Source organism: Asterias rubens, chromosome 7, assembly GCF_902459465.1.
Source record: "Asterias rubens chromosome 7, eAstRub1.3, whole genome shotgun sequence".
Taxonomy (NCBI): Eukaryota; Metazoa; Echinodermata; class Asteroidea; order Forcipulatida; family Asteriidae; genus Asterias; species Asterias rubens.
The window spans coordinates 11,613,678-11,641,394 of NC_047068.1; the positions used below are offsets into that span (position 1 = coordinate 11,613,678).

General features: G+C 38.8%; 1 protein-coding gene across 1 annotated transcript; it reads left to right on the forward strand.

Annotated features, from left to right (window-relative positions):
• Positions 1–295: 295 nt before the first annotated feature.
• LOC117292971 (sphingosine kinase 2-like) lies at positions 296–27,371 on the forward strand. The gene is made up of 5 exons (XM_033775153.1): positions 296–1,158; positions 17,646–17,795; positions 21,705–21,799; positions 23,995–24,110; positions 25,626–27,371. Exons 1-5 carry the CDS (start codon positions 669–671, stop codon positions 26,632–26,634), a joined length of 1,860 nt encoding a protein of 619 aa, XP_033631044.1. The 5' UTR covers positions 296–668; the 3' UTR covers positions 26,635–27,371.
• The last annotated feature ends 346 nt before the right edge of the window (positions 27,372–27,717 follow it).

Genomic DNA, 27,717 nt, shown 5'->3' on the forward strand with positions numbered 1-27,717 from the left:
AATTAGCTCTCGATTTTCTATTACCACGAAACCCGGATATGACCACACTAGAGGATACACTGCTGGAGCCCTGTGGCGACAGCTATTGTTATTTTCTTTAGTCAAAGCTAAGAAAAAATAAGAACCTCCCATAGACTTTGTAAACAAAATTCCTTGAGGAGCAACGTTTTTTTATCCCTTTTTTTGATTTGTTCCCAGTCTCCATGAGGAAGAGAACATGAAATCACACACACACATCCACACACCCTCTCTGTTTCAACGTTCACTATACGGTTAACTAACATGGGATGCTAGCTCAACACAGTATTATGTTTTTTGTCAATGAGAATGAGAGCGCCATCTCATGAATAATTCATTCACAGTGTGCAAGCGCCAAAGATCGTGACGTCAACAACAACAACCACAACCACAACTACCATGACACACACACTCCTAGAATGTGTACGTCCGTGTGGAGAGATTAGACGCAAAGAACAAACACACACTACTACAGTACATTATTTGTGTACCACCCAAACTCACGTGCAGTGAACCATGGAGCAATAGAGTGAACCTATCAAACGTTGACACAGAAAAAGAACAGAGCAAAGTCTATAGACCTGGTTAAGATTAACATTTTCCTGTCAAAGTGGGAGTATCGGATAGCAGGTAAGACATAGAAAAGAACCATGTCATCGGAAGAACTGAATAATTGTGTCGGCGAAGAGATATTTCTCCTTCAAGATGACTTCATTTTGCACCCAGGAAAATGCACTGCAGTTACGGTGAAACTTTACCCGGACCGTCTCGAGTACGAGAAAACCAAGGCGATCAACGGCAGCAATGGCCGGGTGCAGCAGCTCAACGGTACCGTACGCATGGCCGATGTTGTCGGGTGTGAATGTGGCAGAAGCCGTGGGACATATCCAGCTCAAAACTCTAGACTTTCACTTACAAATTTGACCACAAAGAAGCCTAAAAATGACACTACGGCATTTGTGTGTCTGCATTCGTATGCCTACAACAAGCCAGTGGCAAGCGGTGGGTTCAGATCCAAACGAGACATTGTTTTTCGTGTGAATAAATATGACACCTACGAACAAAACTTGGAAATTGTTCAGAAATGGAGATTGGCTGTACTACTTATTCTGCGGGGAGTGGATGTGTTGTGTGAAGAAGGTGAGTTATTTTTAATGTGCTTGCTTGACAATAAAATACACAATTCCTTATGTATTTTCCTTTGGCTTATTATCACCGTATTAAATTAGCAAATTGTTTATAAACTTTTCATTTTATACATGGTCTTCTAAACGATTCTTTTCTTAAAAGTAGAATACAAATTTGATCACCTCCAGGGCCCAATTTCTGCTAACTGTACATGTAGCAGGAAAATATGCATTTATAAGTATTTGCATATTTACAGGTTGACAAGAAAATTTGGTGGCCATTTTGGGCATTCACCTTTGATTTGTATTGAATGTTATGTTAGTCATTCTTTTTCATACAGTGAGTAAGCACTGGAAGGGAAGAGGTGTTCAGACAACTCGTCTGTCAGACAACTCGACTGTTCGGACAACTCGACCTTCGGACAACTCGACTGACTTTTTTTCAACTGTTAGACAACTCGACTTAGGAGTCCTAAGTCGAGTTGTAATAGGACAAAGACACATCGACGGATGGCCGTTACGGAGCATTAGCATGATGCCCAGGGCCGGGGAAGGGGGGAGGGTAGGGTTAGGGTTAGGGTTAGGATTTACAGGAAATTTGTGTGAACATGTCAGTGTGGAGGTTGACTGTTCAACCATCGACTTGTCTTGGTCATCTGTCGAGTTGTCTCAAAGTCTATTTGTCAGAATCCGAATTGAGTTGTCCGAACGGTTGAGCGGTCCGAACGGTTGAGCGGTCCGAACGGTTGAGCTGTCCGAACCGTCGAGTTGCCCGATGGACAAGTTGTCTGACATCCCTGGAAGATAAGCATACCATTTTTTAGGTGCTTTAAACTGAGAAGCGCTATGAAATGGGAATTTCGCAGTAAACACAAAATCAGCTATTTAACATTAAAACAATATCAATTTATGGATTTATTTTAAACATATGTCATGACATAGCGAAACGTGCGGAAACAAGGGTGGATTTTATCGTTATTTTCTCCCGACTCCGATGACCAATTGAGCCTAAATTTTCACAGGTTTGTTATTTTATAATAAGTTGTGATACACGAAGTGTGGGCCTTTGGACAATACTGTTTACCGGAAGTGTCCAATGGCTTTAAAAGTAGCCAACCTGGCTAATAATAAACTCTGGGTTTAAGTAACATATCCCCAGACAGTTTTATTAGCCCTGATTTTAATGTATGGTCATAAATTTATATCTTTCTGCTGCTCTATGCCTGGTGGTGGCAGTCACTGTACAACCAGTAGAATTTGTAGGCAAATATAAAGTTACACTAAAACATACACAAAAACACAAATAAGTTAACACACTTAGAAAATGTTTTATTCACATCTGAATGGAAGAAATATGAGCATTTTAAACAAGTAGGTTGCACAGTTTTTGGCAGCCCATAGGGCAAGTTGAGAGGTTGTGTTTACTACATGTAGCTCAAAGCAGTTGTCACTAGACAGTGTCTGCCGGGCTAGTGTTAAGAGGAGCCCTGCAACGAAAGGCTCACCTAAAAAACAAAATACAATACTATACAATACCAAAGATTCACAATCTGTCTCATGGTTTTGTTGGAAGGGGGGGGGGGACAACAGGCTATTATAATTGAGAGAAACATATATTGTGACAACTTGCAATTTTTTTGAAGCCATTTTGTGTCCCCAAAAATGCATTGGTGATACAGGGTGCCAGACTAGTCTGCCCAATGGGTGGGTTGTGCTGCGTTTGAGCAAAAAATGGCGTCCTGCAAACACTCCTGTAATAGCGGGTGCGCTCGTTTAGCCTCCCTGGGTCGACCCCCAGTCTTCCCCTTGTGCATGCGAATAGCTTTGGCGTCATTCCGGGGGCTCGCCCGGGTCAGCCCCCAGTGCCCTGCTTGTGTAGTGGGTCACTTGGGGGACTGGCCCCAGGTGCATGACGTGACTTCAAGAGCAGTGAGTGATTGTTCGTTTAGCTCTTGGCAGGGTCTCACCGGAGTGAGCACCGTGTGGTAGACAAAGGGAAGCTAATGGAATGCACCCTATAGTATACAGTTCCTGGATAGACATAGATCCAGCCCCCCTCTTTCAATCTGCAATCTCCTTTTCTTTTGTGATTGTTTAAGCATGGCTTGCATGAGGTATCAACGTGAGTTATTTTGAACCATTACATTCCCAGTTGTAATCATGTGATACCTCAGCCGATTGCACATCCCTTGAGTCTATTTGTGTTTATCTTAACAAACAATACCGATTTAGAATGGCCTACATGTACCGCACTTTATGCATGGGGAGGCATGCATTGTATTCTAAACAGAGGGCACTGGAAATCAGCTCTCACCACACAATACATGGTCAAGTTTGTTGAACATTAGGCAAGATACCATACCATGCCTGTTGGTGTCAGTATTTCAAAGCAAACGCCTGCCCAAAATCCGTTTAAAATTCACAAGGTCTATAAACATGTTGGTGACTTTAACTCAATGCACTACCACTACCACTGTATTCCCACGTTAAAGGCGGTGGACACTATTGGTAGTTACTCAAAATAATTATTAGCATACCTTTCTTGGTGACGAGTAATGGGGAGAGGTTGATGGTGTAAAACATTCTTGTGAGAAAAGGCACCCTCTGAAGTGCCATAGTTTTTGAGAAAGAAGGAATTTTCCACGAATTTGATTTCGAGACCTCAGATTTAGAACTTGAGGTCTCGAAATCAACCATCTAAACGCACACAACTTTGTGTGGCAAGGGTGTTTTTTTTCATTCAATATAATCTCGCAAGTTCGATTACCGATTGAGCTCAAATTTTCACGGGTTTGTTATTTTATGCATGTTGAGATACACCAACTGTGAAGGCTAGTCTTTGACAGTTACCAATAGTGTCCTCTGCCTCTAAGTGCAATTTATGCAAGTTTGTTGACTTGAACATTAGGCAAGAATGACTGCAAGATACTGTGCCTGTTGGTGTCCGCATTTCAAACAGTTGGAGGTGTTTTGAAAGTTTTGAACAACTGCCAAAAATCCGTTTTAACTGTGATTGTTGTTGGCTTCACTTTCTGCACTGTCACTGCTAGCCACTGTTTTGCCATATGCAGTGTTTACATTTTTTACAAGATTTCTTATTGCCCAAATTTTTGTGTGGCCTTGGAAGTTTAGCCCTAATGTACACATTAAATATAAGTACAATGAAGAAATGAAGTTTCCTTTTACTTTGCGAACTGCACACTCAGCCATTTCATTTCATTGGAGTCAAAAACATGACTCAACAAAATGGCGTGCCTTGTTAGTTCACAATGAAAGGTAAACCATGCAATTTTGAGACATATTTGTGTTGGTCATTATGATTACTTTTAAAACATCTTTCTATACATCTCTACATTTACTTGACGAATAAACCATTCCATATTCAATATTCTAACCAATGTATTTTGTAACAAACGGTTTCAAACAACGCTTTTCATAGACCAACTCGCCCGATCCGAGGCTGTCCCTTTAGTTTGAATGTAACAACCGGAATCAGCTGATTGTTGTTTCATTTAATTTCAGACACAGGTTTCTTGAATGTGACCTCATTACAGAGGGAAATGTTTGACAGGGAAAAAAATGGTTCTACATCTGATGTAAAATCTAGGGGCAACATTGTAAAAAACATTCCTGAAAAAGTTTGGCAACAAAGTAAATTACACCATGGTTTTTCAATGTTGTGGGTTTGTCCCTGTATTGACCCCTTGCGCGGGCGTCACACGCGGCGACTGTTGCCACGCTCACCATGTTGGTGGGCAGTTAGGTTTACGTGTTTAACGCCGCGTCGCCTAAAATGCGCACTTCACTGCACAACGCACAGCATATTCTATGCATAGAGTAATATATGAAAACACACAGTGAAATTGCCCACCAGTATGGCGCATTCAAGATTTTTCTGATGATGACGTCAGGTGAAATGGGTCAATAGTCTGCAAAGTAAAGTCCAAGGTTCAACTGTGAAGGAAGGGGTGTTATATGTAGGAACCATTCGTTCATGAAGGATTTAGTCTGTTATCAGTGTGTATAGCCTAGTCATTGTGTGTATTAATGTCTCTCTGAGTCATCAAGTCATCAAGTCCTGAAACATTACTGTAGCACTAAGACCTTCTGGGTTGTTTCATGCCCTTACTGTACATTTGGACATTTTAAAGCAATGGACACTATTGGTAATTACTCAAAATAATTGTTAGCATAAAACCTTTCTTGGTGACGAGTAATGGGAAGGGGTTGATGGTATAAAACATTGTGAGAAACGGCTCCCTCTGAAGTGCCATAGTTTTTTGAGAAAGAAGTAATTTTCCATGAATTTGATTTCTAGACCTCAGATTTACAACTTGAGGTCTCAAAATCAACCATCTAAACGCACACAACTTTGTGTGACAAGGGTATTTTTTTCTTTCATTATTATCTCGCAAGTTCGATGACCGATTGAGCTCACATTTTCACAGGTTTGTTATTTTATGCATAGACACACCTAGGCTAGTCTTTGACATTACCAAAAGTGTCCACTGCCTTTAAAGTGTAGCACTAATGCAATCTGTATACATGCAAGGTACATTCTGTCTTGTAGGCTACCCATGTCTAGTGTAGAAGAATGTACACATTTAAGTGTATGCATTAATGTGAGTTTTGTAGCCTACGGCACCGTATTTTGTACAATAAAGGGAAGGTACACTATTGGTAATTGTCAAAGACCAGTGTTCTCACTAGGTGCATCTCAACATTATATGCATAAAAAAACAACCCTGTGAAAATTTGAGCTCAATTGGTCATCGGAGTTGAGAGAAAATTATGGGGGAAAAAACCATCCTTGTTGGATGAATTTGTGTGCTTTCAGATAGGAATAAAAGACTTCTAGCTAGAAGTCTTTTATTATTTTAGTGAGAAATTACCTCTATTTCAAAATCTATGCTACTTCAGAGGGAGTCGTTTCTCACAATGTTTTACCAATGTTCAATACGAAATCAGTTTTTAAGTTAATATTTGTTTTGAGATATTACCAAACGTGTACCTTCCCTATAAGTGTATGCACTATTAGAAGTATGCACCTTAATGCAATGTACATTTTAACAAGGGACAGAACAAGTCTTGTGGGCTACCCAGATCCCTACTGTACAATGTACACAATGGGTGCGTTCGATAAGCTTCCCTGGGTCTACCCCGCGGTGCTCACTCGGGTGAGCCCCTGACAAAAGCTAATCGAACGATCACACTCGCCCAAGTGACCCACTCCACAAGCAGGGCACTGGGGGCTGACCCAGGTGAGCCCGTCAAAGCTATTCGAACGTACCGGGGCAGACCGGGGTCGACCCAGGGAAGCTAAACGAACGCGCCCATTAATGTGTACATGCACTAGTGTGAAGTTTGTAAGCTACAGCACTGTACAATGTACATTAGAGGCAGTGGACACTATTGGTAATTATCAAAGACTAGCCTTCACAGTTGGTGTACCTCAACATATGCATAAAATAACTAACCTGTGAAAATTTGAGAAAAAAGTTGCGAGATATTAATGGGAAAAAAATACCCTTGCCACACGAAGTTATGTGCGTTTAGATGGTTGATTTCGAGACCTCAAGTTCTAAATCTGAGGTCTCAAAATCAAATTCGTGGAAAATTACTTCTTTCTCGAAAACTATGGCACTTCAGAGGGCGCCGTTTCTCACAATGTTTTATACCATCAACCTCTTCCCATTACTCGTCACCAAGAAAGGTTTTATTCTAATAATTATTTTGAGTAATTACCAATAGTGTCCACTGCCTTTAAAGTGACATGCACTATTAGTATGCCCTAATGTAATGTAAAAAAGGGACAGAACGAGTCTTGTACCCGAGGCTACTCAGGTCCCTACTGCACAATGTACACATTAATTAGTGGACATTGTATGCACTAATGTGTACACGTACACGCAGCATGATGTACAGTCTGAGTTATGCAGGCTCTTATGCAGGTTTTCTGCAAGCCTGTCTGGATTGTCAAGTTTGTTGTTTAGGCGGGCCGGGGGGGGGGGGGATACATCATACATTGCCTGCAAGTGTCCTGCTCACCACCTTTTTGTGGCAAATTGAAATGTTCAATTTGACCATGAAGCTATTCTGATACATCTCCATGATTTGACAGTACAGGTTGAATGGATGGTATTTGCCATTTATAGAAAACCATTCACCTTCTTAGCAGGAAGTAATTACATTACGTATTGTTAGCCGAATGTTACTGTAAATTTAGCTTCCTAGAATGTGTTAAAATATAACATTATTTATTTACTATGACATTCAAAATATTCCTGAAAAATTGCAACCGATGCAGGTTGGAGTGCGCAATTTCAAAAAGTAGGATTGAACCTTGCAACTTATTTTGAGAAGTTATTTTAGTTCAGATTGATAAGAACACAGATACTGACAATCAGCCGTTCTTTGAGCTTTGAGTTACAGACTGAGACCACCCTGTCTGTTCCCGAACCCATATCACTGGTTTCATGATTTGGAGTCCATTTAAAGCTTTCTCTGTGAACAATGTAAAGAGGTGTGATTAGCAACATCGAAAGATAAGTGCCTGGTCATCAGACATTTTTGGTCATTATAAACATGATAAATAAGGGAATTAAAGGGTAGCGATGAGCCAGCAGGGTCGTTGCAGTGTGATAGAGGCCCGAGCTAAAGTTGAGGGTCTTTATCGCACGACAATGATCCTGTAAAGTTTTAAATGGACGTTTAAGAACGAGTCACTACTCTTTTGTTCCCATTCTTAATGCACTTTTGTTAAAAAACTACAATAATAGACACTTTGACAATTGAAAATTCAAGGTTTGAAGTATTTTTTTTCAAAAACTTTGTGAAGAATCTGTTTGATGCGCGTGGGTTGTGTATACATGCGCGCGCTTAGAAATAGATTACGCATGCGCACTTAGAAATAGACTACGCGCTGTTACTAATAGCTATGAATTCTGCATGATAATTTTGGCGTATGTGCGCGCCCGACTCGCGGAAGCCAGCCGGTTATGAACAGTTCCAGCTGGTCAGTATCAATCGTTTAAAACCCTGTGACGCGCTCTCCACCAATAGGAGTAGCGAAACTTTCTGGGGTATTTATTAATACAATTTAAAATGTGACCTTTGAATTAGATCTGTATGATTTGTAATGGAAGTTAAACAAAACCACATCATACTTGGGTGGGGAGGGGGGAATCCACGACTATGGAGCTTTTATGTCAGAGCTGGCAACTCTCCCTGATTCTGCAGTAAGTTCCTTGAATATAATAAAACCAATCTTTCCATGTTCTGATTGAACAAAATCTCCCTGATTATGGAAACCTTTTCTTGTATCTCTGATATTTGTACAAAATCTCCCTGATTCAGATAAAAACACTGCTTTCAAGTTTCATACATTGTAGATCACAATGTTAAGCACCAAAGAGGTTTTAAATGAATTACTATTGCTGCATTCCAATGTTTACATAATAACAGTGTGTGATGAAGAGTCTAGACTGTTCATGAGCACTGCATAGTACTGTGTTCAGATGAGCTGTCGTGCAACTAAATTAAATCTTATCAGCTTGAATCACCATTGAGGACACTGACTGACTGCAACCAGCATTGGGATAGTGGGATAGAAAAGGGAAATAATTGGGGAAATCTACCTTTGATGATACCAGCTTGGAATTTTACACAAAGTCACATCATTGCTCTTATGGTCAGACTGTATGTCGAGACAGAACTTTTGGCGATAGGGCCATCACAGATTTTGTGCCAAATTCCATTATCATCCCATCACCTACATCAGGCTGCCATACATGTAGGTGTTTTAAAAGCCATAAAGTCATGTTCATGCTACATAGTCAATCCCTGTAGACAGAATGTTGTGAGGTAATTTTAGCCCCATCCACTATTCCCTCATGTTTTCTGTAGGCTGTACATGTACATGTAGTTGATTCCTTGATAGAATTGTTCAATGCATGTACATTTACGATGTGTAGTACATGAGTATCAGGGCTACAATTTGGGATAAAATTCCACAAGACTGAGGGGATTGTACATTGTAGCTCAAAATGTTTACTGGACCCAGATTACTCTTGTGCAAGACCAGAATCAAATGAGAAAAAAACTTGTGCAGGACAGCCATAATAGTTTGACATGCATGTTTCTACAGCCATAGTTTAACATGCATGTTTCTATGTAGATTTGAGAAGAGTGAATTTCAAGACTGTCGCACTTGTCCGGTCACAAGTTCAGTGGCCAGATACTAAAATCATCTTCCTTGGCCTGCAGTCAAGTGTTAAAGACACTGGACACTATTGGTAATTATCAAAGACCAGTCTTCTTACTTGGTGTATCTCACCATATGCACAAAATTAAAAAAATGTGAAAATTTGAGCTCAATTGTTCGTTGAAGTTGCGAGATAGTAATGAAAGAAAAAACACCCTTGTCACATGAAGTTGCGCGCTTTCAGATGCTTGATTTCGAGACTTCAAATTCTAAACCTGAGGTCTCAAAATCAAACTCGTGGGAAATTCCTTTTTTCTCGAGCCGTTTCTCGCAATGTTTTATACTATCAACCTCTCCCCGTTACCAAGTAATGTTTTATGCTCTAATTATTTTGAGGAATTACCAATCGTGTCCTCTACCTTTAAACACAAGCTCTACATGTAGGTATCTGATACATGCACCATAATACAAACATTGGGAGTGCCTCAAAAAATTCCATCAGATATTAAAGGTTCAATGAACTTTCAAATGAACTGTCACGATACACTGCATTTTCCATTGAGTTTGCGCAGGTTAAACACTCAATTGTGAAAAAACCAACGAAATTAATTTCAATCCTGCAGTTTAACCACACAGCGTAATAGATGTTCAATTTGTTTGCATGCAGGTCGTGAACGATCCCCTGTTTGGTTTCCCTTCCCTTTTGTTGTTTCTGAGTTCATTGTGTTTGTTGGTCATGCGTGGGGCAGCATGCTTCCGAGCAACAGTAATTTGGTTTATTTTTGTTACCCCTGACCCGCATGATTTGTCTTTGTTTTTTATCCCTTCTGGTCGTTGTCCCATTTGGTTCTGTTTTCCTCCTGCATGCTCCGCCCTCAGCCGCCCTCTTATTGTGTTTATTTTTTGCTTTTGTTTTCTTTTTCAAATAATTTATTTAAGTTATTTTAATTTAACCTTACTTATTCCTTTATTTAATTCTGTATTTATTTTCCTTACTTCTTGCTTTTTTATAATTGTTTTTTTCCCCCGTTAATGTTCTGTCTTGTGCTATTGTAACTTGTTTGTTGTACCTTGTATTGGTCGAATAAATAATAATAATAATAATAATTAACACGTACACTGCTCCCTTTTGGAATCTGCCTGCTGGTGGGCACATGCGTTGTATTCTGCATCAATTTGGTTGTGGAGCGATGTCAAAGGTCACTAAATTCAAAAGTTGGTGAAAGACTTCTAGCTAGAAGTCTTTTATTCCTATCTGAAAGCACACAAATTCGTCCAACAAGGATGAGTTTTTTCTTTCATCATTTTCTCCCAACTCCTATGACCAATTGAGCTCAAATTTCCACAGGTTTGTTATTTTATGCAAATGTTGAGATACACCAAGTGAGAACACTGGTCTTTGACAATTACCAATAGTGTACCTTCCCTTTAAGTCTGTGATGATACAATACAGTGTAACTCCGCCCTGTATTGAACTCTGCAAGTGTTTCTAATACCAACTCTGTAACGTTCCTTATGAAGGTCTAGACAAAGAACTGTGGGCCATCCATAATAATACAGTTCACTTCCTCCATGTAGAGCTCAGAACTCATTTCAATTAAAGGATTTGGGTACTTTTTCAAAAGGTCCACAGATTTACATTAAACTTACACTGTTTGAAGAATGATAGTAGAAAGCTTCCCTGAAAATATTACTTGCAGAGGTGCTATAGTTTTTTAGACATGAGTAAAACAATGTCACGAAATTACGTTTTTACATGCTAAACTAATTTTTGTCTCATGATCACCGAGACGAAAGTTATTTTCAGGACATTGTTTTACTCATTTCTCAAAAACTACAGCACCTCAGCAAGTAATATTTTCAGAGATAAGCTTCCTACTATCATTATCTTCAAACTGTGTTAGTTTAATGAAAATCTGTGGACATTGTGTTTTTTGTCCTACAAAAAGTACATAGCCCTTTAATAGGCAGAGTGATATCTTAAGACCAAATCTGTAGTGAGATCAAATTAAGCCTCTCCAGCAAATGTAAACATTAAGACACAACATTTTGTACTTGGGTTCACAGCCACAGTAATTATGGGTTCGCATTTGTTTGTGCTCATTTATGAACATTAGTTTGTTTGTGTTTGCGTTGGACATTTATTCACAGGATTTGTTTAAGAACCTGACTTGTAAAATAGCCGTCTGCTTAGTTTATCGGCCCTTTTATTAATTCACTAGTTGACCTTTAAGTAATTAATTATTGTAACAAAGATACCAGATTGGGTTTGCACTTCCAGGTTGAGATTACAAATTGTATTGCTTTTGTTGTTCTTAAAATTATGTTGTAAAATATAAATTACCTTTTTAATTAAAATGCCTTGTGGATTTTAAGCAAACAAATTAATCATACATTGTACATGTATGAGCATTATATGGAATCCAAACAAATGTAGGTATCCAAAAGGTACTGTATGTGTTTGTAGTTATTCAACTTACCCATTCATTGAACCATGGAGGAACCTTTCTTTATCAGTACAAAGCGGACAATCTTTTGGTAACACACTTCCTGCCAGAGTCTATATTTAGTTTAAAGATACTGGACACTATTGGTAATTGTCAAAGACTAGTCTTCACATTTGGTGTATCTCAACATATGCATAAAATAACAAACCTGTGACAGTTTGAGCTGAATCGGTCGTCGAAGTTGTGCGATATTAATGAAAGAAAAAACACCCTTGTCGCACGCACTATGGTCACGAGTTGTGTGCTTTCAGATGCTTGATTTTGAGACCTCAAATTCTACATCTGAGGTCTCGAATTCTAATTTGTGGAATATTACTTCTTTCTCGAAAACTACGTCACTTCAGAGGAAGCTGTTACTCACAATGTTTTATACTATCAACCTCTCCCCATTACTCGTAATCAAGAAAGGTTTTACGCTAATAATTAATTTTAGTAATTCCCGATAGTGTCCACTGCCTTTAGTAAGAGGCTTCACTAGGTTAATTACTGCATAGAATTCAATCTATACATGTTAGCTGATTGATGCATGAACAAAAATAATAATAAAATACATTGATGATTTGTATTTTATCCAGGATGTGATTTTCCGTAGCCTCTGTAAAAGAACAGGCGTGCCATAATATCCATGATAAGTTTCTCTTCCCAGTCAGCCCTAGCGCATCCCTGAGCCCCTCCCTCGCACTCCCATTTTTAAACCGAGTAATCATTGATCAAATTATTAGTCATTTGTTTAACTCTCTATTGCGCAATCAGCAGCTAGCAACAGCAGCTTTGCTGTTAGGCATAACAAACAAAAAAGTGATGTTGGCGTAACTCGACCTACCCTAAAAATACGACCGACCCTGGATATTTTTACTTTTTCCATTTTCTGTTTTTACTTTTTTTTTTAAATATACTATTTGTTGTGTGTTGCCTTGTTTTCTTTTGTTATCGTGTATAATACAGGCTTTGTAAGGGCAAAGGCACCAAGGCAATTTCTCCTTGGTACAGGGCACCCTATGAAGAAATTGTAAATTTCTACGCAGCATTTCAAGGGCATCAAGGCAATGACCAGGGGGCATGGAGGCAATCGCTTTGTTGCCTCCGTGAAGGATCAGGCCTGGACTTAGATATTTTATGTGTGCATAATTAGTTCTGATAGTAAGTTGATTGTACATGTAGGTAAGCAGTTTGGATGCCCTACTTTTAAATTTGCAGGCAACCTTTTTCCCTTGTTTTGACTTAATCTTTGATTCATGCAGTTACACGTCCAGAAAAACATATCATTAAAAAAACAAAAACAGATGTTTCGGCCGAACCTGAGTAGCTGCAATACACTCATGGTAAATATACACCATGCATATCAAAAAATGATTGTAAATGCCCTTGACTTTCACACTATGTCCTGACTGCCCAGGTGTCTAGGTCAATATTTAGGGATAATTAAAAAAGAAAGTGTTTTTCATTTACTGCTGGAGCAGAGACTATTTTCCTACTACTAGGACCCTCAAGGACACCTGTTGTTAGTGGTTATTGTTGTAATCTTTCGTTGGGAGCGTCAGTCTGTTTACCTCGAACCTTCCAACAGTCTGACCGAAACACGTTCAATTATGCTAGCTGCAGGGAGGGTACGTGCAATTTGTGCATGAAGCTTAAAGGCACTGAACACTATTTGTAATTACTCAAAATAATTGTTAGCATAAAAACTTACTTGGTAACGAGCAATAGAGAGCTGTTGATAGTGTAAAACATAGCGGGAAACATAGTTTTTGAGAAAGTAGTAACTTCTCACTTAAATATTAAAATACTTCGGGCCGAATCCTTTTTTTACGCATCTAAAGGCACACAATTTTTATGCAACAAGGGTGTTTTTTTCTTTGATTATTCCCAATTGACTAATTAAGTACAAAATGTGACAGATAAGATTTTGAGTGAGAGTAAAACCAGACCCCTGCCAGCCTTTTATTATTATATAAAAACAAAAGGAGATTGCACTAAAAAACTGTTTTAAAATCACACATTAGAAATCATTAAAACAAAAGCAAATCCAGATTATTGCAAAAAAAAAAAAAAAAAACACCCACAAAACACAACACAGAAGAAAAAATACAATTTAAAACCCCATAGCCGCACAATGTACATAAAACGCTCTAAAAGCCAAAATAAAACTTGTACCAAAGAACATCTTTTAAAGACACTGGACAGTATTAGTAATTGTCAAAGACTAGTCTTCACAGTTGTTGTATCTCAACATATGCATAAAATAACAAACCTGTGAAAATTTGAACTCAATCAGTCATCAAAGTTGCGAGATAATAATGAAAGAAAAAACACCCTTGTCACACGATGTTGTGCGCTTTCAGATGCTGGTCTCTGAGGTCTCGAAATCAAATTTGTGGAAAATTACTTCTTTCTGTAAAACTTTGCACTTCAGAGGGAGCCGTTTCTCACAATGTTTAATACTGTCAACCTCTCCCAATACTCATTTCCAAGAAAGGTTTTATGCTAAAAAATATTTTGAGTAATTACGACTAGTGTCCACTGCCTATTAAAACCATGAAGCAGGAGCTTAAAAAAAAGAAAATTAATTAAAAACATACAATTAAAACCCTATCCTACAATACACAAAGGTCCACCCTCGGCTACAAACATTGTACATGATTCACCCATTGAAATAATGTACAACCAATGGAGTAATGAACCTCTACTCGATCTACTCATTGTAGAGTGCAAGGCCTGATGTGTACATTATGTCCTCCTACATGTACATTGTGTATAGCAATGGACACAAAATGTTGTTAGTAATTATGTGACATAGTGTAGAGTGCAATGTAAACTGTTCTAGAACCATGGAGCAAACAGGAAAGGCTGCCTTACCCAGCCACAATGGCCACACCATGGAGTTTCTAAATGAGGACTTCTTTGTTTGATCATGGAGGTCCTTGGTTTGATTAGATGATCTTCCTGTCAGAGGAACTAGCCACAAGGGGGTATAAACACCAAGCTGGCAACGGCCAATCTCTCTCATAAATGAAACATTGGTTTATTGCGCATCAGAAATTGTAACTCTTTGCCTTTGATAAAAAAATCTCTCAAAACTCACTTGTATCAGCTGTAATTTGTTGTGTTTATAGTTCCATTGGTTTTGCTCTTTTCAGCGCTTTGATCTTGATGTAAAGGCGCTTTATAAATATTTAGTTGTACGTACATTGTATATTATGAAAAAATGCACAAAATAAGAAATTGCACAGATATTTATCAGCGATCTGTGGGTTCAGTTTTTTAATTCTAAACCTTTGCACTACTGACAATCCAAGACAAACATTGTCCGTTAGTTGCAGTGATAATGTTGAATATGGGCACCAAGGCAATTACTAGGGGCATGGAGACAATTTGCCTCTGTTGGCTTCATGAAGTACACTAACAGGTCAGGGCCCAATTTCATGGCACTGCTTAGTGGCCGATTTTGTGCATGCTAACTTTCCGGTGCTTACCGCACTAAAATAAACGACATCAAAATGCAAATCCATGGTTAACGTGAATCGTCGCCCAATTTTTCTGCTAACCTGTGAAATATATGCTTGCACCAAATTTTTCTTTTACAGTATGCACCAAAATTTACTTAGCGTTAAGCAGCGCTATGAAAGTGGGCCCTGATGTACTATCATAGCATTTTGCATGCACACAGAATGGACCCTTCCCATGAAATATGTTAATTACATTCACGCATGCGTACATACCCTATTGGTTGGCAAACGCAATATAGTTGTACACTAAGCAGACGCGTAAATGCGTCTGTGTAATGCAGCTCTTAGCCGCGTCCAAAACAGCGTGATGTTTACTTATTTTTGCCAACCAAAATGTTAGTGCGCATGCGCTATGTGCATTTTACATATTTCATGGGAAGAGTAAGAGTCTATTGTGTACAGGTGAAACATCCAGTTATCAATAATAGCTACATGTTCTGTACACGTAGACCAGTAGCTGATTTCACGAAATGCTAGGATGAATCCTATCTGGAGTTAGCACGAGTAACCCGTCCTAACTTAAGATGGGTTCAATGCGTCCTACGTAGTTGGATACAACTAAACCCGTCCTAAGTCCTAAGATTAATCTTAAGTTAGGAACAGTTTGATGAACATGACGGCTGGGGTTTAACCAGAAAAGGGAATATCATGAAAAGTGTCCATTACTTTTAATGTACAGTGCCAGTGTGACACGTGTCAATCGAGACATTACCTTTGCCATGTATGCCATGTTTGTACAATATGTACATGTACTGTGAATGCCATATGTGACACATGTTCTCAGTGTATAATCAGGATGTTCATGGAGCTATAACTCCATGGGATGTTCAACCCAATTTGTCAAAAGTTTAAGACTACTACATGTACAACTTGCATTAGTTTTGTGTGTGTTCAAATTACCCCCAGCTGGGTGGATATGGTGGGCATTACCAGTCGTTATTATTAGGGTCAAATAACAATACCAATAATGGACGCATGTTGGGCTCCAAAGTCAACAGGATGTCTTAAAAATGTTTGTAAGGACCTGCTCATTTAAAGAGCCTTATAAAACAAAGAACATCCCATGGGCTACATGCAGTGCTTGCTTAAACAGGGTATTTATAAACAAAGTAACGAATTATGTTTGGGTTTTGGGGGTTATTTTTTGCTTGTTTGTTTTTGATCTCCCAAGTTAAGGGAACTCAGTGAACTGTTTGCAACACAAAACTCAATCATATTTTGATGTACCTAATCCTCAATCCCTTCCTCCAGGCTCAAAGACTATGTATGAGGATGGACAATAATTTCCTGATCATAGAGGAAACAAATGTACCTGCTTCCTTGATGGATTTGGGGTTAAATAAATATTTCAGCTAGTTTTTTAAGTGAAAGGGAAAGTGGAAGAATTAATACAAACTATGGTGTGATATGAACTAGAAACAAATACTCTTAAGTACAGGCCTGGAATTACATGTACACGATGGCCTACAAGGCCATTGCCTCCCTTGCCCCTGGTCTCTTGGCCTTTGTTCCCTTCAAGTGGCCTTGCCCTTTCAACATTTTCAAAAACAAAATTCTAGGCCTGAAGTACAATATAAAAAGTGTACCTATAATTGTGTACCTTTTGTTAAAGTTTTTTGTTTACAGACAGTGGACACTATTGGTAATTGTCAAAGACTAGTCTTCACAGTTGGTGTATCTCAACATATGCATAAAATAACAAACAATTTGAGCTCAATCGGTTGTCGAATTTGCGAGCTAATAATGAAAGAAAAAACACCCTTATCACACGAAGTTTGGTGCTTTCTGATGCTTGATTTCGAGACCTCAAGTTCTAAATCTGAGGTTTCGAAATCAAATTCATGGAAAATAACGTCTTTCTCGAAAACTACTCCACTTCAGAGGGAGCCGTTTCTCACAATGTTTTATACTACCAACCTCTCCCCATTACTCATTACCAAGTAAGGTTTCGTGCAATAATGATTTTGAGTAATTACCAATAGTGTCCACTGCCTTTAAGTACAGGCCTGGAATTACACGTCGGCCACCCAGGCCATGGCCTCCGTTGCCCCTGGTCTCTTGGCCTTTGTTCCCTTCAAGTGGCCTTGCCCTTTCAACATTTTCAAAAACAAAAATCTGGGCCTGAAAGTATAAAAAGTGTACCTGTTACTTGTCTACCTTTTGTTAAAGATTTTTTGTTTTAAAGAATTTTGTTTAATTAAAAAAATCCCAGGTTTGGAATCTACTTTCCTAATTTATGAGTGCCTCCATTCATTTATTTATTTATTTATTTTTTTTTTTCCAGATATAGCAACAAGTCGTCTACCTCCCCCTAGGAAGCTTCTGGTGTTGATCAACCCAGCCAGTGGTCGTCGCAAGGGCAAGCAGATCTTTCTGAAGCAGGTTATGCCTCTGTTCCGAGATGCGGAGTTGGATTATAAAATGGTGGTCACAGGTAAACAAACTCATCAGAGACTTTAGGCCTCTCCATTGTTGATAAACTGCCTTTAAAACAAATTGTGACCAAATTCATTATTTTCTGTTAAGATTCATTGAGCTGAAGTGTATCTTATGATTTGTTTTCGACAGCTTACACACTTTCCCTGCTAGGGTATCATGACACAACTGTGAAAAACATTGACTATAAATATTTATAAAAAAAAACACATTTAAACTGGATCCAGAAAACAACACAGGTGAGGTCACCACACAGGTGTGATAGATACTGAAACGGTATGGTCGAGTTTGAAATGAGTTACCAGGCATTTTCTTTCGGCAGAATTTCCGTATTCACTTTCTATTTTAGTTTTAAAGGTTTAATAAGTATGTCATGCTGTCCTGTCAAGGGGATTGGGTAAATCGTTGAGGAAGAAACCTTCTTCTCATACAAACTTTTGAAAAGGCAAAGGTTTTTCCTTTAATTTGTGTGTGAAATATTGCTCGTATCCGAATTTGGGGCTATGGCTATTTCTATGACTGTGGCTGAGGGTGTTGCTTAAAAAAAACACGTTGCCTTGGATCGGTCGAGTTGGTCTTTGAAAAGCCTTTGTAACCGTTTGTCATAAAATGCATTATGATTAGAAAGATATTTTAAAAGTAGAATATAATGATCCACACAAGTGTCACTCGAAATTGCGTGGTTTTCCTTTTACCCCGTCGTCAAACATGGTTGCCCATGGCCGACGATGTTAGTTCGCAAAGTAAAAGGAAAACCACGCAATTTCGAGGCAAATGTATGTGGATCATTGTATTCTACTTTTAAAACATCTTTCTTACCATATGCATTTTATAACTAACGGTTACAAACGCTTTTCAAAGACCAACTCGACCGATCCATGAGGCAATGTTCTATACTTTAACGAGTGATGTGGTGATCCAGCTGTAACTGTACTAATAGCTATCCAGCTGTGTAGCCTATGAAGTGTCTTGATCCTACATACAAGAACAAAGAATCCACTCTGTCTAATACCATGGTTTATAGTAGCTGACGTTTATTGTTCATTAGCAATTTTCTTGTGTACATATTTTGTGAGCTTCATGTCAAGCAATCATGTACTGTTGCTTTTTGGCCAAGTGTCTTTGTGGCGCTAGTCAAACATGACTTCGACGTTACCATGGCAACTGATAATTCTTGCGAGAATTCATTCATTATAGATGTATTTATTAAAATTGGTGTTTTCAGTAAATTTACCGAAGTGCATCAAATTACTGTCATCTCAGGACAAAGCTAGAATATTTTCATTAGTAGTCTTTGTGGATTTTTTTTAAGGACAATTTCCAAGTGCCATTACAAGCACAATAGTATAGATTAGAAAGCGTCAGTTGTATGATATATGGACTGCCTAATGAAATGAATGATATAGCCATATGGATAAAACAATAGATGATTATTGGAACAGCACAGACAAGCACCCAATTTCATAGAATAGGTTAAAAGCAAAAGTATTGCTTTATGGCAGGTTTATAGTCTATCGCGCAATGGAAATCTTGACGTGCAGTTTATAATCATCGCTGAGGCCTAAAAACTGTGTGTTTTTTTTAAACGCGCATCAAGACTTCCATCGCCCGACCATTGTGCAACCGACTATAAACCGGCCTTAACAATTGTCTTCTAAGCCCAAATGACCCGAATACAAAGCACAAGTTTAGCCAGTAACCATATTCTAAGAATGATTTTGCTGTGCTAAATTATGTGTCCCTTTATCAGTGGTCCACTTCCATAAATGCTAAGCAAAATGTGAAATTGCTGATACCTTGGCTAGTTAATTACTTTTAAACCACAAATTGTTCATATAACATATTTTAAATTATTCTACGTGTATTACATGTACATGTAGGTTGAACTTATTCAAATTATTCTAAGCAGCCATTGACTGAATTGCATCAACATGAAAATTAATGATAGAAGAGTTTTAAAGCTTCAGTAAAAAGTCACAAAAAGCAATTCAAGTTATATACAAATGACAACGTGGAAAGGAGACTTTAAAATGTGAACCAGTGAAAACCCAGGGGGACCAGCTATCTTGTCCTGCTGTCTAGTCACTTAGAATGTGAATTACCAACCCTGGATATTGTTAGAGAGTAGTTTCGCAGAATTCCAGACATTGGGGTAAATATAACCATTTTTAAGTGAGACATTATTGACTTATTGTAGGTGGACAAATAACTGTTGGGGTAAATTATGTACTGAAATATTTGCATTGCAATTGAGTCATTATCAGATGTAGTTCAATGTGTGCTAATGATCTTGGCTAAGAGTAATTTGTTTGAAATGTTAAGTGCATGCCTTATTAAAGGCAGTGGACACTATTGGTAATTACTCAAAATAATTATTAGCATAAAACCTTACTTGATAACTAGTAATGGGGAGAGGATGATGGTATGAACCATTGTGAGAAACGGCTCCCTCTGAAGTGCCATAGTTTTCAAGAAAGAAGTAATTTTCCACAAATTTGATTTCGAGACCTCAGATTTAGAACTTGAGGTCTCGAAATTAACCATCTAAATGCACACAACTTCGTGTGACAAGGGTTTTTTTTTTTTTCATTGTTATCTCTCAAATTTTCACAGGTTTGTCATTTTATGCATATGTTGAGATACACCAAATGTGAAGGCTAGTCTTTGACAGTTACCAATAATGTCCAGTGTCTTTAAGAAATATTATAATTACTTTAGTTTATGATTTGGGCTTTAGTGGGGGGGGGGGGTAAACCTTTGGTAATAAATAGCTCAACAAATTAATCATTCTAAAAACTGACGTTGTTTAGAGCGCTGGAGAGCTTTTGATATTATACAACCTTGTATAAATGACATCCTACTACATGTTTTTTTGTATAGGACATTTATATTGCGCAGTGACCTTTAGCGAAAGAGGTAATTTCGGGTATGAAGATTTTCTCAGGCATCTCTGAGCACTTATTCATCACAACAAGGATCTTTCATTATTCTGTTGCAACTTTGATGACCAATTGAGTGCAAATTTTTACAGATTTGTTATCTTATGCACATGTTACGATACACTTAGTGAGGACAATGGTCTTTGGCAATTACCAAAAGCATACCCTGCCTTTAAAGGTAACAGTTTGGCTAATTACCATTGAACTACTATATAAAATATCGATTTATTATTAATATTTTGTTTCAGAGCATGGTCGTTGAGTGATTTTTCTTTCCGTATTGTTATTGTATTTTTTTGTTTTGATTGTTTCTTTGCACATTGCTTGCCTCGTTATTCATAATTAAAGAACATAGTGTATAAATAAATTTTGAACTATAACAGGCAGATTTTGTTTAAAGTTACCCTGTACACTTATACATAAAAGGGAAGGTACACGTTTTGTAATTGTCAAAGACCAGTCTTCTCACTTGGTGTATCCCAACATAAGCATAAAATAACAAACCTGTGAAAATTTGAACAAAATTGGTCATCGAAGTTGCGAGAATATGATGAGAGAAAAAACACTCTTGTTGGACGAATTTGTGTGCTTTCAGATAGGAATAAAAGACTTCTAGCTAGAAGTCTTTTATTATTTTAGTGGGAAATACCTCTTTCTCAAAATCTATGCTAATTCAGAGGGAGCCGTTTCTCACAATGTTTTATAACATCAACAGCTCTCCAATGCTCGTTACTAAGTCAGTTTTTAAGTTAATATTTGTTTTGAGTAATTACCAAAGATACTTGTTTTTTTCTTTTCTTCTTCTACATGTACTTAGTAAACAGTGTTTTATACACATCAGTGTATGGGTAAAAACAAAAAGCAAGTAATATTTCACAAGAATTTACTTGAAAGATAATCATGAGCTAAATGAACTGATTAAAACTGATTTAAAAACAATTTTTGTTTGTCTTATATCCACCTCACAGATAAGCAGTTCCAAGCAATGGAGATTGCTGCAACCTTGGACCCAAATGAGTGGCAGGGAATTGTTGTGGTAGCTGGGGATGGTCTCGTCTATGAGGTAAGTATGTGTGTGTTTGTACTGACCCCTGGCATCAATGACTGTCTGCTGTCTCCCAGGCTCACCATTTTGTAAGCAAACTCAGTCCAATTTCATAAAGCTGTTCCAAAGCAAAAAATTCTGCTCGGCAAAACCCTTTGCTAAGCAAGAAATGAGTGGTACCAGTCACATTTAAATAATAGTAAATATACAGTATTTTTGCTGCTAACCTTTTTTTTTGCTGAGCAACGGTTTTCTGTGCTTAGCAGGTCTTTGTGCTTACAGGCTTTATGAAATTGGGCTCTTCTTGTGCAAATGATGGTAAGCGTATAATTGCAGCATCACCTAAAAATAGCACCAAACTGTATGCAACACACCAGGCCTTGAATCTCAAAATAACGCAACCAAGAAGATCGATATGGCGATGAAGTCGGAGTGAATTGGGTCAATAAAACTTCAATGAATCGACCATGAGCAGTTTGTTTGTTGATCAGCAGCTGACTGTGCCAACTGTTACCATGGTTACTAGCACCATGCAAGAGACATAAACCATCCAATATGGCATGTCTGGGTAGAGGTTTTTTTCCTCATTTATGATGTCAAGTCTGATACTTCACGGAGGCAATGAAAGCGATTGCCTCCATGCCCCATGGTCATTGTCTTGGTGCCCTTACAATGCTCCGGTAGAAATTTACAATTTTCTCATAGGGTATAAGGGGTGCCCTTGCCCTTTTAAAAATGTAGCATACAACCCTGTGATGTTGTTAATATTGTGTATTCACAGGCCTACCTAAAACAATATGATAAGTGACCGTTCTCAAAAATATTGAAGTAAACAAGTTTTTGAAAAAAAACATTCTAGATGTAAATCGAAAAACAAATTTCGTAAGGGATGTAGCAGTTTGGATTTGTTTTGAGCCGGTGACAAAATCTGCATACAATGTTATTATTTATCAATCTTTGTTCTATCAGTTGATCAGGTGATCATGAAAAATGGCTCACTCTCAAGCAGTCAAAGGTGGTATTGATTGATCTTTGAAAAGGTCTATGGTTTTTACTTGTGAGTTTGATAATCTATCCAGCCCCTCAAATTAACCCATGGCACCCACAGCAATTGCTATGGTGTTGTGCTTTTGCTGTGGTTGCCCTTCGCAAAGTCCCAAAACAAAATTAAAATTTTCCTCGAAGAACTGCCCCCTTGTCGGGGGAAAATTGATGTGCCCCTTCAAGATGATGGGCATACAATGTACATGTGTATCTCAAGTCTTACTCCCTGAATTTAACCTAATTTACCTGACGCCATCATCATAATCTTGGTTGCGCCATTTTGGAAGTCATTGTCCCCATGTGTTCCACAGTTGAGTGCACATGTTAGGCGGCAAAGCATGATGCTATTCGAAGCAATAATATGAAAAACAAATGTCAGTCCACAAGGCAACGAAGGTGATTGCCTCCACGCCCCCCATGGTAATTTCATTGGTGCTCTTGAAATTTACATTTTCCTCATTGGGTGCCCTTTACCAAGGAGAAATTGCCTTGGTGCCCTTGCCCTTGCCCTTGGCCTGAAATATTGAAATCTAAAATCAACAGAATAACTGGTTGAATATAACTGTGCAAAACAAAAGGACCCACACCAAGGGCAGAGCAAAGCCATTTTGAGATATGGTCCACACATTACTATAAGTAATTAAAGGAACATGTTGCCTTGGATCGGACGAGTTGGTCTATAAAAAGCATTTGTAACTGTTTCATATGGTTGGAAAGATGTTTTAAAAGTAGAATACAATGATCCACACAAATTTGCCTCGAAATTGTGTGGTTTTCCTTTTACTGTTGCGAACTAACACGGTCGGCCATTTATGGGAGTCTAAAATTTGACTCCCATAAATGGCCGATCGTGTTAGTCGACGGGGTAAAAGGAAAAACCGTGCAATTTTGAGGCATGTTCGTTTGGATCTTTCTACCCATATGCATTTTATAACCAACGGTTACAAATGCTTTTCAAAGACCAACTCGACCGATCCAAGGCAACGTGTTCCTTTAAGAACATTTGGTTTGGCTATGTCTGCATACAGCGAAACCAAACTGTGGACTCCTATAGTGTCCACCACACCTAAAAAAAAAGCGTATTGTATTGCTTATCATAAACAAAACACCTTGCCAGTATTGATTGAATAATGCTAAGTATTGTGTGGTTGCCATGGTTATTTGTGCAGGTTCTTAACGGCATGATGAAGCATCAAGATCCACAGTCTGTGCTCAAGGTGCCTATCGGTATTATACCAGCGGGATCGGGGAACGCCCTCTTTGCTGCCGTCATATCCAAATTAGGGTAAGAATCACCGTAGCAACGGTTAATGCTAGTTCTGTGGATGCAAATCCTGTGCCACTTAAAATACCTTATCAAATTCTGGGTGTTAAGGAAACATCTACAGGATTGTTTTTTGCTAACAAAACAGTTGCTGGCAGTGTAAGCACTTCATGTAATCTGGGCTATCTGGGTGTTGAGAAAATAGTGAAAACTGATTACACATTTTGCACGACATCAATGCAAACAAAAGTGTATAAAATGCTCACTGAGCGATAAAGTCCAAACACGAAATCAGATTATTTATTTCTCGTTAAACATGACTTTTGAGACAGAAATGTTTAAATTTCGACTATCATCATCATTAGACCGTGTAAATTGATTTTATGCTAGTCTGGGATCTTCACAATTTGTTTTCTTACCAATTCTGTAATGTTCCTTTAAATATCGAACAATGGTATTTTTCTAGTTAGCAATAAAACTCATTTTCATTTGAGATCATGGATTTGCTAAAGACCCAGTTTTCTCACTTAGTGACTCCCAAGAGACATGTAAAAATCACCGTCTTGTTAACTTTTAAAAATGTGAATAAGGTGTCTTTTTCGGTGATTTATACACTTTCCCTGACAGGGCAGCGTGACAAATACTTATTAAATATCTGAGTGAAAACTGAAATTCCGTCTCCAAAAACTTTGTTGGTGTACATGTAACACATTTAAAACCTGACTGTGCAGTTTTCGCGTCTATCACACTCAAACCTACTTATTTATTATTGTCTGTGCAGTTTTGAGGCTTCAGTTTCTGTTTAGTTGTATAGATAGTGTTTTGTACATATTATCATTATGCCATGCAACCCTTGCATGGCCATGCAACCCTTGCATGGAAATTGTGCAAAACCCCCCCCCCCCCCGAAAAAGTTAAAAAGACAACGATTTGTCCCTGCTTCGTGTGAAAAACTTTGCGCTAAAAACCACAGCCAAGCAATGATGGCACAGCCATGGCAGCGTGCAGCACTTGCGTGTCTAGATTTGTCTTGTAGGTTTGAATGAAACTGTAGAAATAATATCAAGTGTCATTTCAGTATTAGTTATTCTGAAAACTGTTTGTATGTGAACAGATAACTTTGGTGGCACGGTTGGCTTGTGCGTAAAGCGCTCGCCTCTCACCAAGGTGACCCCGGTTCGATTCCCGGTTGGGGCCATATGTGAGTTGAGTTGTGCGCTGGTTCTCTGCTGTGCCACGAGGGTTTTCCAGACTATCCGGTTTTCCTCCCTCAGGAAAAAATCAAACACTTTCGATCTTGACTGTGCTCCGTGGTCATAATGGGTTGATGTGGCTGGCAGCTGAATGCGCCCTTGCATGCCTGCTTCTCGAACACGTTTTAGCCGCGTCCTTCGCAATTCAGCTCTTAGCTGCGAGTAAGGATGATTAGCCCCCCAAATTATTATTATTATTATAAAACGACAACTCACAAACAAATTTAATATTTTCAATTTCAAAACGTGTAAAGAGCAGTTTTAATCTCGATTTTCCCAACAGAGAACAGCCAAACAAGTGCACGGCCCTCCACGCTGCCTTTCTGATCTGTAAAGGTGGTGTACAGCCCATCGATGTCGTCACTATCGTCACCCCAATCCGCCGTATCTATTCCTTTCTTGCTATCACTTGGGGAATCATAGCTGATATTGATATCGAGAGTGAGCGCTTTCGTTGGATGGGGAAGCCTCGCTTCACGGTAGGTGTCGTTATACGCATCTTAAATATGCGACGATACCGTGGAAGCATCTCCTTCCTGCCTGTCGAGAACCCGGAAGCTTATGAACATCTTACAGAACCGAAATCCAGTAAAGACGCTAAGAGTAAGAGCAACCAGCAGTCTTTGTCTCGTCCACATAGCACGGTAGATACATCCTTGGCAGGCGTTGATAACCCCAGACCAAACATGCACCGAGGTTGCGTATCCTTACATGACAATCTCTCAGATGCTGGAAGAAACTCTGGCTTAAACTTCTCCGAGGAGTTTATCAGAGACGAGTCGGACAGCGACATTATAATCCAAGACGAAGTATCGCCTCCACAGACCAATGGTAGTCTGTTCAACCACCATGTTGCTAATTCAAGTAACCAAGCAAACCCCATACCATCTGTACTACCACCTAGAGTTTCTGACCCTCTCCCGTCTGGCTGGGTCACAGTCGAAGGAGATTTCGTCGGCATCCTCATCACGTACCTCTCTCATATTGGCGAGGATGTCAACGTATGGCCAGATAGAAAGTTCGACGAGGGCGTCATCAGCATTCAGTATATAAATTTCCCGACCTCACGACGGAACATGGTTGAGTTCGTTGACGCTATACAAACTGGGAAACACCTAGCAGCACCATACCTTAAGTCAAAGTTTGTGAAGGCGTTCCGTATGGAACCCCAAACCGAGCCTGGTATTATCACTGTTGATGGTGAGCAGATGGAGTATGGGCCAGTCCAAGGGGAAGTTCTACCATACAAGGCTAATATCATACTACCTACTCACATCATGGACTCTGCATAACGGACTTTCTAATATTATGCAGTATCTGCATTTTGATATTAATGCCTATTTGTTTGGCAGAGTTCCTCCCGTCAATTTCACCCAACTCTTCCTAACTTAGGATTAATCTTGGGACTTAGGACAAGTCCCAGCCTTGCACTGTAACACGTAAACCTAAAGATTATTCCCAAGTTTGATAGGACTAGTTACTCGTCCTAACTCAAGATAGGATAAATCCTAGCGTTTCTTGAAGTCGCCTGCAGCTGAGTTAAAAACATCCTCTACCAAAGTTGATGAAACGTTGTCAAAGTGACTGGATTATTAACATGGTCAGGTTGGCTCAGTAAGTCCAATTTCATGGCATAAACTGAAGCAGAAATAATTGTGCAAAATGGACGTGAAAGCGTTATTCAGGGGGCCAGGAATCTTTGCTTGTGAGCATGTGGATGTTCGTGTAACCAAGCATTCTTAGCTTACACAGCTAGCTTATTATGGTGCCAGTTTCTGCACTAGCTGTGTATCAGTGTAGAATGCCGAGTAGGGTGGAGTGTGCGCACAAGCTCACTTGTGAAATACGCTTGACGTAAGCTCAGAATACCCTGCTTTTGTAAGCGCTGATTCCTTGCTTACGGTAAGCAGAGCAATGGAATGGACCCCTGCTCAGATCCAGCTGGGCCCAGTTACATAAAATGAAATAATGCTTACCAGAATAATGTTACCAGCCAAAATACCATTCCTATGTACAATTTATGGCTGGTATCCTGCTGGTTTTTGTTAAGCAGAAAATAAGCTGCTTAAAGGCAGTGGACACTATTGGTAATTACTCAAAATAACTATTAGCATAAAGCCTTACTTGGTAATGAGTAATGGGGAGAGGCTGGTAGTATAAAACATTGTTAGAAACGGCTCCCTCTGAAGTGACGTAGTTTTCGAGAAAGAAGTAATTTTTCACTTATTTGATTTCGAGACCTCAAGTTTAGAATTTTAGGTCTCAAAATCAAGCATCTGAAAGCATACAACTTTGTGTCACCAGGGTGTTTTTTCTTTCATTTATATCTCGCAACTTCGATGACCAATTAAGCTCAAATTTTCACAGGTTTGTTA